Source organism: Balaenoptera acutorostrata, chromosome 2 (genome assembly GCF_949987535.1).
Source record: "Balaenoptera acutorostrata chromosome 2, mBalAcu1.1, whole genome shotgun sequence".
Lineage (NCBI taxonomy): Eukaryota > Metazoa > Chordata > Mammalia > Artiodactyla > Balaenopteridae > Balaenoptera > Balaenoptera acutorostrata.
In genome coordinates this window covers 117,293,867-117,307,777 of record NC_080065.1, presented here as the reverse complement: position 1 = coordinate 117,307,777, position 13,911 = coordinate 117,293,867, and the positions used below count along the sequence as shown (strand labels likewise).

The window sequence follows — 13,911 nt, the reverse complement described above, 5'->3', positions numbered from 1 at the left end:
CTCCCACCCTCCCTATCCCACCCCTCTAGGTGGTCACAAAGCACCTAGCTGATCTCCCTGTGCTATGCAGCTGCTTCCCACTAGCTATCTGTTTTACAGTTGGTAGTGTATATATGTCCATGCCACTCTCTCACTTCGTCCCAGCATACCCTTCCCCCTCCCCGTGTCCTTAAGTCCATTCTCTACATCTGCGTCTTTATTCCTGTCCTGCCCCTAGGTTCTTCAGAACCATTTCCTTTTTTTTTTTTAAATTCCATATATATGTGTTAGCATATGGTATTTGTTTTTCTCTTTCTGACTTACTTCACTCTATATGACAGACTCTAGGTCCATCCACCTCACTACAAATAACTCAATTTCGTTTCTTTTTCTGGCTGAGTAATATTCCATTGTATATATGTGCCGCATCTTCTTTATCCATTCATCTGATGATGGACACTTAGGTTGCTTCCATGTCCTGGTTATTGTAAATAGAGCTGCAGTGAACATTGTGGTACATGACTCTTTTTGAATTATGGTTTTCTCAGGGTATATGCCCAATAGTGGGATTGCTGGGTCATAAAGTAGTTCTATTTTTAGTTTTTTAAGGAACCCTCCATACTGGTCTCCATAGTGACTGTATCAATTTACATTCCCACCAACAGTGCAAGAGGGTTCCCTTTTCTCCACACCCTCTGCAGCATTTATTGTTTGTAGATTTTTTGATGATAGCCATTCTGACTGGTGTGAGGTGATACCTCATTGTAGTTTTGATTTACATTTCTCTAATGATTAGTGATGTTGAGCATTCTTTCATGTGTTTTTTGGCAATCTGTATATCTTCTTTGGAGAAATGTCTATTTAGATCTTCTGCCCATTTTTGGATTGGGTTGTTTGTTTTTTTTTATATTGAGCAGCATGAGCCACTTGTATATTTTGAGATTAATCCTTTGTCAGTTGTTTTGCTTGCAAATATTTTCTCCCATTCTGAGGGTTGTCTTTTCATCTTGTTTATGGTTTCCTTTGCGGTGCAAAAGCTTTTAAGTTTCATTAGGTCCCATTTGTTTATTTTGGTTTTACTTCCATTTCTGTAGGAAGTGTGGGTCAAAAAAGATCTTGCTGTTCTTTATGTCAAAGAGTGCTCTTCCTATGTTTTTTCCTCTTAAGAGTTGTATAGTGTCTGGCCTTACATTTAGGTCTTTAATCCATTTTGAGTTTATTTTTGTGTATGGTGTTAGGGAGTGTTCTAATTTCATTCTTTTACATGTAGCTGGTCCAGTGTTCCCAGCACCACTTATTGAAGAGGCTGTCTTTCTCCACTGTATATTCTTGTCTCCTTTATCAAAGATGAGGTGACCATATGATCATGAGTTTATCTCTGGGCTTTCTATCCTGTTTTTTTGCTAAAATTCTTAGTGTTGTCTTTCTCTGTGTATGTCATGATCGATAAACTGGACCAAATATGGCCAGTGTGCTGTATGACCTCTGAGCTAAGAATGATTTTTACATTTTTAAAAGGTTGTTTAAAAAAAGTTTCAAAGAAAAAAAAAGTAATATCACAGAGATTGTATGTGGCCTGCAAAAGCCTAAAGTGTATACTCTGGTCCTCTGAGGAAAATGTTTTCCAACCACTGGTATATATTAAATACAGTTATTTTAGAATCTGTATCTGATAACTCCATTTTTTGCAAGTTTTTCTTCACTGGTTTCTAGAGTTTATTATTTCCCTTAGTTTTCATGAATGCCATCTTGTCTCCTAATGTGCTTGGTTTTATTTGAGCAATGGATATTGTGTATGAAATTTTTTTTCAGTATTTTGAGGCCTAGGATGATTTGGTTTTTTTCTGTGGTGAAGTTTTGTGTTTGCTTTCAGTAGCTGACTGGAAGCATTAGTAATCCTATATAACTTTAATCCAAAATCAGGGATTGAGATGATTCTAAAATGTGCATCAGTTTACTTTTGGATCACACTTATTTGCTAGGGTATAATGTACTCTCCAGGGTCCAAATCCAAAGCATGGCCCTTCCATGCTAGGCCTTGGAATATAACTTTTGTCTCTCTAACCAGGGGCTATCAGAAGTGCTTCTCAACCTGTTTGCCTCCTCTTTAGGAATCAGAAAATACTCTTAAGAGAAAAGCACCTTCAAGGATCAGATTGTATGTGTTACTGTTTTTCTGTATATCTGAGTTACAGGATTCATCTGAATTACCTATCCCAGCAGGGGAAGTTTGTGATGTAGTTTTTTTCGTGTAAATTTTTATAATTACCATGACTTCCTCTTGAGATAATATAATTCAGGCTTGGATGTTTTCTCCTTTAGAGTATATTTAGTTTCCACTGTTATGCATGTGTTTCTATAACATTTTCCTGTAATAAAGTAATGAGAAACCCTGCTTTAAAAAGTAAATAGATTTCTCTCAGTAGTCCTGAATAGCTGGTTGCAGAGAAATTATTTGGAAAATACATCATCATATTGCCTTTGTAAAATTTTCTCTCACCGCTTTGGAGCACAATGGTTTGTATCTTGTCTCAACTCCTGTAGCATTTATTTTGTAAAATTTTTTAAAGTTTTATGGTGTGAATTACATTGTACAACTTGTATCGCTGACCATATTAAAGATGAGGTGGTGGAATCATTTTCTTCTGTATCTCTTGTATCCCTGTACCTAGCATAGACATTCATTAAATAATTATGATTACTAACAAATTTTTTAGAGGCCAACTATAAGCTAATACAATATTAAATGAAAAGAGGCTTACTAAATTTTTGGAATATTGAATGCAGTCAGCTGTTACTTTTCTTAAGTCTTGGTGCCAGATGCTGTACTTCAATCCAAGATTTTGCTGTTTTGTTCTGGAATTAGCAACCATTTTGTGTTAGTGAGGTGTGTTTGTGTGTGTGTGTGTGTATGTGTGTGCGTGTATGTGTGTGTGAGAGAGGGAGGGAGGGAGCGAGCATTCCTACCTTTTACGGTAGCAACAGCTGATATTTTTATTTGAGGAAAGGCCAATTTTTTCCTCTGAAATACCATTACTCATGGTAATGTCTTTTGAAAACTGCTAAGTGGGCTTCCACTGTAGGCTTGCTTAACAGTCAGAATGCTGATTTGGTTCTTATCACTTTCTAAGATTTTTCCCAAGAATGGAGAATTTAGATTAGAAATTAGGTTGCACAGAAATGTACATAAAACAAAATGTTGTTGCAGAAGTTACAGTGTGTCAAGAACTCTTTAGAGGTAATGCTTGATATTTAGATTATCTTAAATTATTTTTCTTTTTCAGCTTCCAGCCGATCTTACCAAGATGCACATTGCAGACAACCCTCATCCACAGGTGACTCATGTGTCTTCTAGTCAGTCTGGTTGTAGCATTGCCAGTGACTCTGGGAGCAGCAGTTTATCAGATATCTATCAGGTAATACGTTAGGAGTTTGCTGTGCAAATGGCTTTTTTTATTCTGCCGAATACCTTGTGCTTGTGCCTTAGGTGTTCATGGATCTTTGAACTAGGGTGTGAAATTCAGACATAAGGTCTTTGAGAAAATATGCTTTGTTTACTGTGTCAAATGTACAAGCCTAATGAAAGAGGTGATCTGTCTTTTGAGAGTGATTAAATATGGTCCAGCAGTGCATGAATATAGTGTTCTTTTTAATTTCTTTTATCCAAGTGAATCTATATTAATATATAATATTTGCTTGCATTAGAAAATGGTTCTTGAAACAACTGAAATTTATAAAAAGGCAATTTTTATTATATTTAGTAGTTGATTAGTTAAGTCTTTTATAAGTAAAGTCGTGAAGAAGATTAGACTTGCCTTTGTATTGCAAAGACAAATTTTCCAGTGGCCACATTTAAAAATTAAAAGGAAACAGGTAAAATTAATTTTAATAATATATTTTATTTAGCACAGTATATTCAAATATTATTTCAACATGTAATCAGTGTTTAAAAATTATGAATGAGTTATTTTTTCATACTTAGTCTTCAAAAGTCAAAGTTTAATATTAACTTATGGCACATCTCAATTCAGACAAGACACATTTCAAGTACCACATGCGGCTAGTGGCTACCATAGAGTACTGATTTGTTGAAATAGAAACATTGTTGTCTGAGGAAAACAGTTTAGACTGTGGTTCTGTTGAGTTGCACGGATTTAGCTGTTTTATGAAAATCAGCATTCTTCTGTTAAAGGAAGTTTGCAGGCAGGTGCAAAATGGAAAAAAGCCTCCATTTTTGGTTTACGTGAGGCTTTTTTCTACAAAGATTGTTGCTGTGGACATGCCATCTGAATCCCCCTGTTTGGCATTTTATAGTAGAGAGAACAGGAATTCTCCCTCTTCACCATTTTATAGTAGATAGAACAGGGACTTTTTAAAAAGTAAAGTTAAAAACAGTGCAGTGTTTCTGGGGCCACTTACTGTGTTCATGGAGTTGTTGGGCTTCATGCATTCTACCCCTCCCCAAAAGAAGTTATCTTGTGGATTAAGTTAGAGTTGTTGCATACCTAAAAGTCAAAGTACAGCTGTGCTTCTCTGGACTCTGTGTTTTTCCTAGGGAAGAACACTAAGGAAGATTGACCCTGGATTAATGAAGTTCAGGGATGTGGCTTTAGATTTTTCTCAAGATAAGTGGGAATGTCTGGACCTTGCAAAGAGAGACCGTAAAGCAGAGATGTGATGTTGATGAACTATAGGTACCTGAACTCACTAGTATATCCATCTCTAAGCCCGATGTGATCACCTTTTTGGAGCAAGGAGCAGAGCCCCCGATGGTTGTAAGAAAAGGGACAAGAGGATAGTGCAGAGATTGAGGTTCAAGGTCACTTGGAAAGGCCGTGCTTTACACTGAACTAATAGATGGGCTGTACACAGTGGGGTCCTGTATCTTTGGCAAGATCCTAGAGGAGCTTCTGAAGAATTGCTCTTATATTAGCATCCACAGGATGTTCACCTACTGGATGACCCACCTGAAGCTGGGGCTCGAGCCTACCTGCTGGTATGGTTGGAGGTCTTCTCCTGTAGGACCATGACCATGTATGTGGCTGCCCTGCTCCAACCTTTTGTATGTTTTCCTTCCTCAGTAACACTTTCCACAGTTCATTCTACCTTTTAAGAGATTCATTTTAACATAGCATAACATGTGGACAGGTATCCTTGCCAGCTTTCCTGCACAGCAAAAAAGTCCCTTCATTACAAAATAAACAAGATACCTTTTCATACCCCCAGAAACCTGAAGGTTACCATTGGCCCTCCTCCCCTGATCATCATAATTCACTGTTAAGTCATATCAGTTCTGCTTTCTGTATCATTGTGTTTGTGTGTTTGTATGTATATTTTTGATGCTGAGATGTAATTTACAAATAATAAAATTTACCCTCTTTAGTATAGCTTACATGAAGACATAGAATATTTCTATCACCTCAAAAAGGGCTTTGTATGCTCCTTTTTAGTCAGTTCCTTCTCCTTATCCCCAGCTGCTGGCAGCCACCAATCTGTTTTCTGCCCTTTTGGTTTTACATTTTCCAGAAGGTCACATAAATGAAAACATATAGTTAAAAGGTGATGCTGTGAAATGCGTCAGCTAACCAACAAGATAAAATACGTTTTAATGAATTTAGGGAGAGTAAACAGATGAGCAAAAACAATGAAATTCAAGAACCAAAACAGAAATTCAGAAATTTAAGGGAGAAAACTATTATAATACTAAAGTCAAATATGCAAAAATGTAAGATAAACTCTTTTAAGCGCAGCCAAAGAAGGTAAAAGTCCCCAAACTCAGACTTTGGTTAAGCCTAGGACACTAGCCAAAGGATGTAAACAGCATAAAGGTTAAAACAAAACAAACATACAAAGATAAAAGCAGAAGGAAAAGAAATCAGAATCTTAAAGTAAATAAATACATACATATTTGTCTTATACTATATACATGGAATGTATATATGAATTCAAGACATGTGTTACCAAATAGTAACAGTTTTTCTGCTGATGGTAGGATTGTGGGTAGTTTTTATTATGTTCCTTCAGCTTGTCTTATGTTTTTCTCAATGGACATTATTATTTCTACATTTAAAGAATTTTAAAGAGGACATAAATAGAGGTATAGTTAAAAATAAAAGTTGAATAAAATTGTGGGAAAGGATTAAAGGAATTATTACTAGAGGGTAAAAGGAATATGAACAGAATAATAATAGACTGATAAACTATATCTCCTATAATGTAGAATTTCTACACCTACAATTTAAAAAATTAAAAAAACAAAAACTATGGATAAGGTAAATAATACCAGCTAAATTGTGTGTGTGTATCCAATTGGATCCTCAGGGCTAAAGGAAAGAGAAGAAGAGAGCTTAGAGTTAAATATCAATACTGGACCTTCAGTCTCTCCCTTAACCTCAGGCCTCCTTTTAGTACTTGTGAAAGCTGTGAATACACTCTTTGGTTAAAAGACATTTGGTCCACACCAAAAGGTCATTGGTACTTGATCTTGTCCCAGACCATTTGGCATGGACCAAATATGCTCATGGACATTTTGGACAGGACCAAACATCCTTCAAGGCACCTTTTAGCTACAGATGTACGTTGCCAGTGTATATACCTTGGCCAGCAACATTTGAAGTAGTTTTCCTGGTTATCCAAATTTCAACATTTGAGAGGTTTTAAAAGTGAATACCTAACCCAGTCATGGCCTATAACAGTATACGCAGAGCCTTACAAAATATGCGAGTACATTTAACCCTTGAACAAAATAGGTTTGAACTGCACGGGTCCACTTATATGTGGATTTGTTCCCCAATAAATACATACTACAGTACTACACGTACAGAACCGCACGTACAGAGGGCTGACTGTAAAGTTATATGTGGATTTTCAACTGTGGGGGGGAAGGGGGTTGGTATCACTAACACCAATGGTTTTCAAGGGTGAACTGTATTTTTAATTTGGAGGATTGGAGGGGAAAGGGAAGAGAGACATCCTAACAGCAGTTTGTAACAGGAATATCGTTTACAGTACCATTTTATATGGCCAAATGTATGACTATGCTCCTATGTGTTTCCTTCTTGAGAGCTTTCATGTGTTCTGGTTTAAAAGTAAAAGTTCTTGGATCTCAAAGAAAGTTCAAAATAAAGCATTTATCACAGTTTAGAAAAAATGCAAGTAATTGTTTCAGTATGAATATGTTTCTAATCAGATTAGCTTAAAATTTAGCTAAGAGTATGCATTAAGATTGAATGTTGTTGGATAGAATATTTTATGTATCTTCAAAGAGTACTTAAGAGAAATAAGGAGTGTTGCTTTCTGGATTCCTTTTGCAAGAGCTGGAGGATTGTAAAATGTTAATTATTGAACCTAAAGCACTTGTCTTTTCATTAACTTATTTTTAAATAACCTGAGGACCCATTCATCCCCCACCTATCTTTTTTGGTTTCTATATAGGAAGTAAATGTGATCCTAAAAATCCCACCTCATGGCAGCATGATTCCTTAACTCAGAGCTCTACTGCCAATCTCTCCAAAACTCTGGTGCCATGTTTCCACCAGGATGTTCTTTTGATACTTCAACTAGCTTTGTCCTGCTACATGTTTTCTTCCACTTGTCTTCAACATTTCTGTTAAGAATATCATGTCTCCTAGTCAAAGTCTCATTTATCTTTGCCTATTTCCATTTTTTAAACTTCTGCTTTCATTACAAGAAGAATGACTTTCCTTCTCTTTAAAAATCTTCAGTGCTTCACCATTATCTAATTTACACTCTTCATTTCAAATTTATATTCAAATTCCAAGCCTTTCATTTCTAACCATAATCTGCAAATCTGGTTTTATATTCCACTGTTTCCCAGTTAATACATTCTAGATTCTGGTCCATGACAAATACATATGCTATTCTCTGAACGTGTTTGTCTTTTCCTAGCCCTGTTTTGGTAATGCTGTTCTTCCTGCAGCTCCACCTGGATGACATTTTTGTATTGCCTCTCACATGTGAGAACCTACAGCAGTTTTTCTGTGATTCTTATCACTTTTTTTCAGTATGCTTTTTAGTGTGGTTACTTTCAAACTTGATCTTTTTCGTCATCATGGTAAATTTGTAGTGTGCAGAGTTTGTTTCTTCCTTTTGTTATCTCACGCTGAGTTAAGCACAGTGTTGGCACTTAGGAAGCAATCTAGAATTTTTTTTAGTTGCATTACATTTGAAAGTAGAAATCAGTATTTCCAGGGAAAATGCAGAGGATCACTACTAACTAATTGATGATCCAGAACAAGGGAGGCATTACTGTGACCACCTGCCCTGTTGTAGAGATAATGGAATGGGCCAGCCTGGACAGCATTATTGTGAAGGATTAATTTCACAGGGTTCTTGCCCTGACTAGAAAGACAGAGAGGAAACATAAGGACTAAGTGATCCATGAAAAAGGTTGAATGAAATATTAAAAATGGGAATTCAGAAAATATAAGCACTGAAAGTCTAAGATTCTGGCTTAATATTTGCTCTAAATTTGAGAATGTGGCTTCTATAAGCTTGTATAACTTCTCATTCTAACCTGTAGTTCCCCTCATCATACCTTCATGTTTATGTAGATGCAAACAGGAAAAAGAAATCCGCTGGTGGTTTATTTGGAGAAGGCCAAGTCAACAGAAAATCACCTCAGACTGTCTGCCTCACCAAATTATATTTACACATATACACACAGCCACATTCATACTGTGGGAAAAGAAAAATGCAAGAAGTTTAATACTTCTCTTGTTAGCCCTTTCACCAACATACTTTTTTTTTTTCTGGGCTTAATCCATTTATCATAATCTTTCTGAGGGTCTGCTGTATTCCAACTGCTGTGATAAAATAGTTGAAAGGCCAGGGCTCCAATCTTTTTCGAACCCTACCTTAATGAATGTGGCATATCTTTTGACCTAACTTTTTTCTAACAACTTTGATATTATGTGAGTCTCTGAGGCTCTCTGTCTGTTAAATTTTCTTTTTGGCTTTTTTCCTCTCTTCAGTTTGGGTAGTTTTTATTGCCCTTCTTCAAGTTTACTCTTCTTACAGTTTACATTTCTTTATTGGTATTTCCCATTTTACCCTTAATTATGTTTGTACTTTCTTTTGAATCTGCTTATAATAAATGTCAAAAATTCATGTCTCCTAATTTCATCATTCCTGCATCTCTTTATATTGATTGATTGATTTATCTCCTGATTATGGGTCACATTTCCATGCTTCTTCATCTGTCTAGTAATTTTATATTGTATGCTGGACATTGTGGATACTACATTTTAAAAAAATCTTATCTAGTTATTAAAGAAACGTTTTTCCTAGGAACTGCATCCTCAGTAGCATCATATAGTGACTACCAGTCCTGGTGGTCCTCATATCTGCCTTTACCTTAAAGACCTGGCTTGCCTTTGTTTAGTCAAGGATTTATATATATATTTTAAATTTTATTTTATTTATTTATTTATTTATGGCTGCGTTGGGTCTTCGTTGCTGCTTGCAAGCTTTCTCTAGTTGCAGCAAGTGGGGGTTACTCTTTGTTGCAGCGCAGGGCTCCCCATTGTGGTGGCTTCTCTTGTTGCGGAGCACGGGCTCTAGGCGCGTGGGCTTCAGTAGGTGTGGCACATGGGCTCAGTAGTTATGGCTCTCGGGCTCTAGAGCACAGGCTCAGTAGTTGTGGTGCATGGGCTTAGTTGCTCCACGGCATGTGGGATCTTCCAGGACCAGGGTTGGAACCCGTGTGCCCTGCATTGGCAGGTGGATTTTTAACCACTGCGCCACCAGGGAAGCCCTGGCCAAGGATTTAGACCTTGGACTCTATGTAGCACATTTTATTTACTTTTTTTAAAATTACAAAATCCTTTTTAATTTTTTAGCCAGTTTCTGGCCACTCTTTCATATTTTTATTCTTTTTTTTTTTTAAAGCTGTACATATTTTAAATTTATTTATTTATTTATTTTAGGCTGCATTGAGTCTTCATTGCTGTGCGCGGGCTTTCTCTAGTTGCAGTGAGCGGGGACTACTCTTTGTTGCAGTGTGCGGGCTTCTCATTGTGGTGGCGTCTCTTGTTGTGGAGCACGGGCTTTTGGTGCACGGGCTTCAGTAGTTGTGGCACGCGGTCTCAGTAGTTGTGGCTTGTGGGCTCTAGAGCACAGGCTCAGTAGTTTTGGCGCACAGGCTTAGTTGTTCCACAGCATGTGGGATCTTCCCGGACCAGGGCTCGAACCCATGTCCCCTGCATTGGCAGGCAGATTCTTAACCACTGTGCCACCAGGGAAGTCCCCATATTTTTATTCTTAATTCTTATTTTACCACCTTATCCCTTTTGTAGACTCTTAACATTTTAGCAGTTGAGTATGTTCTCTTAACTAATTTTATTCATCCTTTTTCTTTTATCCTACTTTGAAAAAAGTACAGGTAAAAGAGGACAATGGTAAGAAGAGATTATTTTCTTTCCTTTGCAGATAGCCTTAGAAAGTTCCTAAAAGGGTTCTTTTAATAGTCATCTCCCAGTCGCTACCCATGATTTTCATTCTACCTAAAGAGTTATTTTCTTAAAAATATCTTCACTTTTCATGCAGATGACAGTAAGCCTTCCCTATTATCCACATAACTGAATTGCATCTTGCCTTTTTTTTTAAAAATTTTTATTGCAGTATAGTTGCTTTACAATGTTGTGTTAGTTTCTACTGTACAGCAAAGTGAATCAGCTATACGTATACATATATCCCCTCTTTTTTGGATTTCCTTCCCATTTAGGTCACCGCAGAGCACTGAGTAGAGTTCCCTGTGCTATATACAGTAGGTTCTCATAGTTATCTATTTTATACATAGTATCAGTAGTGTATATATGTCAATCCCAGTCTCCCAATTCATCCCACCCCCACCCCCCTTTGCATCTTGCCTTTTTTTATGTTGTGAGTTATCCATCTTTTTATCAGACATAATCTAAAAGGTAAGAATGAGACTAGGTTGAAATAGTTTTGGTCAGGGGATGAAAACCTGAGATTGAGATGAGGACAGGGTAGTTTAAAAACTCAGATTTAAGGTAGATTGTCCTTAAAATTTGATAAAAGAGAAAAAAGCTGTTATTCCAGAGGTGAGCATCTATATTCTGAAAAATTAACTTGTGTAAAAAATATTGCTTCAATGTTTTTTAACACTCATTTCTTAGATTAAAATCAGTGTTTGTAGATAAATTGGGTTTTGGAAAAGTCATTTTAGTATCTACACATTTAAATTAAAACTACTTATATTTGAAAAGAGATTGTAACTTGTTAGCAAGTTTTTAATTCCAAAGGTGTATTATTCAGAAATGCACTCTGCTTAAACCCTAAAGTTTCATAACCAAAAAATAACTCAGGAGAGCATGCTAGTCATAAGATAGGATTGCCCCTATAAGATCCTTAAGAGCCAGCTTATCTAATCTTAAAGATTTCAAGTTGGGTGTTTAATCTAGTTTGTTAACTATTGATTAAAGCTGTTACTTAAAGCTGTGCAGAAGTCCAAAGGAAGTATAGAACATGGTCTTACAAAACAAATCAGAACTCTTTCTGTTGCAAGTATCAGAGCCTTAACTTGAATTAACTAAAGCCAGAACAGATACGTTATTGACCCCCAGAGAAAGCAGAGGCAGCTCTGGCCTCAAGGAACCTGGGTGCTTGCAAGTGTGTCTGCCCCTGTTTGCCTGTCTCTCTAGTCCTTTGACTCCTTGTTGCTTGATTGCTCTTCCTCCCTCTCTCTCTGTGACACTTTCTGTCACAGGTCATCTTTGTTGCACATGCTGTGCTCTTTCCATCTCTGCCCTGCATGGTATATTTTTGTTTTTTTGCTTTGTTGCTCTGCGTCTGTCTGTCTCGATCTCTTTCTGTGTCTGCTCTTTTGTTCAATGTCCTTCCTCCGCATTCCCCTGCCCCTTTCTCTGCCAGTTGATTCCATTTTCTCCCACCACAGAAAGGCATTCCCATGTGGCTGTAGGCTGTTCTGCGTCACATTCTTCCAATTCATCAACCAGAGGAGAAAGGATGCTCTGCCCTCCAGCTCCAGTTATAAAAATCGAGAGGAAAGGACTTTCTCCCTTAGTTTCCCTAGCCAGGAACAGGGCACTGTTTCCCTTTGAAATCTCTGGGTTAAGTTGGAGAGGAACATCAACTCCCTAAAAGAAGGAAGAGCCTCTTCTGGGCAGACAAAATAGTAAATGTTCAACACAGGAGATGAGACTTAAATATTTGAATGAAGGTTCCATAGTTTTCAATAATCCTCATGTATGAGTGCTTATTTATTATGAAATTTCTGTACGTTCTACTCATTTTTTTCCATATCTGCTTCAGTATTCATGCTTTTTCATTTATTATAATATGAACTGAGTATAATATTTAGAAATATTGCCTAATAATCCACTTCAGGACAATTTTATTTTGTCCTGAAGTACAAAAAGTAAAAAATACCAAGTACAAAAAGTAAATAAATAATTTTATTTATTTTATTTGTTGTTTTCTATGAGTAACATTTAAATTCACAGTTTTTAAAAAATCTGCTAGTTCTTTTACAAGTATCTGAGACTAGTATGTTTGCAAAGTTCAGGTTGTAAGTATAAGTTTATTTTTTTAAGATTGCTTAGAGCAGTGGTCCCCACCCTTTTTGGCACCAGGGACTGGTTTCTTGGAAGACAGTTTTTCCACAGGTGGGGGTGGGGGGGTTGGGGATGGATCAGGTGGTAATGCGAGCGATGGGGGGGGCGCCAGCTCACCTCCTGCTGTGCAGCCTGGTTCCTAACAGGCCACGGACCAGAACCCGTCTGCGGCCCGGGGGTTGGGGACCCCTGGTAGAGTAACCTTGGCTCTTCTTTGCTTACTGTTAGATTCAACAATAAGGTATTGGAAAGAGATAAATATTTGTTCAATCCTTCACAGTTGTTGAATTTTAGCACTTTTCAGTACTACTCTTTACCTGTTTTATACTTCTGTTCTTAATTTACATGACTGTCTACCCTACTAGACTCTGAACCTAGTGCTGAAAGAATAATACCTTATTTATAACACCCAGCATATACTAACAAGGTACTCCTAAAATGATTGTTGGTAAACTGTCTTTCTCGCACTTAATATTTTAGGAAATGTACTTTTAAGGAATACAAGTGTTTGTTGGAAAGCAGCTATTAATACATTTACTGATGTTTGAGTCTCTTGACCATTTTATACATACTGGCCCAGATGTGTCAATTTAGATGTCACACTGAAATCATGACTTGTATTCTGGGCAGAGAGAAACGTTCTATAAATAAGTAGCATTTTGTTTTTGATACAGCATACAGTGTTGCCTAATTCTTGATAATATTTGATGGGAAGGGTAGTTTTGCTTCATTCAGATTGTGACATATAATTTTTATAACATGAAATGGTAAGTGATCAAGATTTCTCTCTGTAGGCTACGGAAAGTGAGGTAGGAGATGTAGATTTAACACGTCTTCCAGAAGGACCTGTTGATTCTGAAGATGAAGAAGAGGAAGATGAAGAGATTGATCGAACAGATCCACTGCAGGGGCGAGATCTTGTTCGAGAATGTCTTGAAAAAGAACCTGCAGACAAAACTGATGATGACATTGGTAAGAAATACATCTGTTCACAACAGGAATTTTATAGTTCAATTTATGTATAGTTACCTATTGGTGCATAACAAATTACCCCCAAGAAGGTTTTGTGGGTCAAGAATTCAGGAGCAGCCTACCTGAGTCGTTCTGGCTCATTGTCTCTCATGAGGTTGTAGTCAGAATGTGACAGGGGTTACAGTCACTGGGCTAAGCTGGAGGATCTGCTTCCAAGGTGGCTGCTCACATGGCTTTTGGCATAGAACCTCAGTTCCTCTCCACACGGGCTTCTCCAGAGGTTGTTTACATGTCCTCACAACATGGCAGTTGGTTTCCCCCAAAGCCAGTAATTCAGGGGAGA

General features: G+C 37.2%; 1 protein-coding gene across 6 annotated transcripts in view; it reads left to right on the top strand.

Annotated features, from left to right (window-relative positions):
* Positions 1-13,911, top strand: part of RAPGEF6 (Rap guanine nucleotide exchange factor 6) — a 231,694-nt gene that overhangs the window by 124,877 nt on the left and 92,906 nt on the right. For all 6 annotated transcript variants that reach the window (XM_007188521.2, XM_007188525.3, XM_007188519.3 and 3 more), the window contains 2 exons: positions 3,264-3,395; positions 13,391-13,568. In XM_007188521.2, the coding sequence (XP_007188583.1) occupies positions 3,264-3,395; positions 13,391-13,568 (310 nt within the window). The remainder of the gene's footprint in view (positions 1-3,263; positions 3,396-13,390; positions 13,569-13,911) is intronic.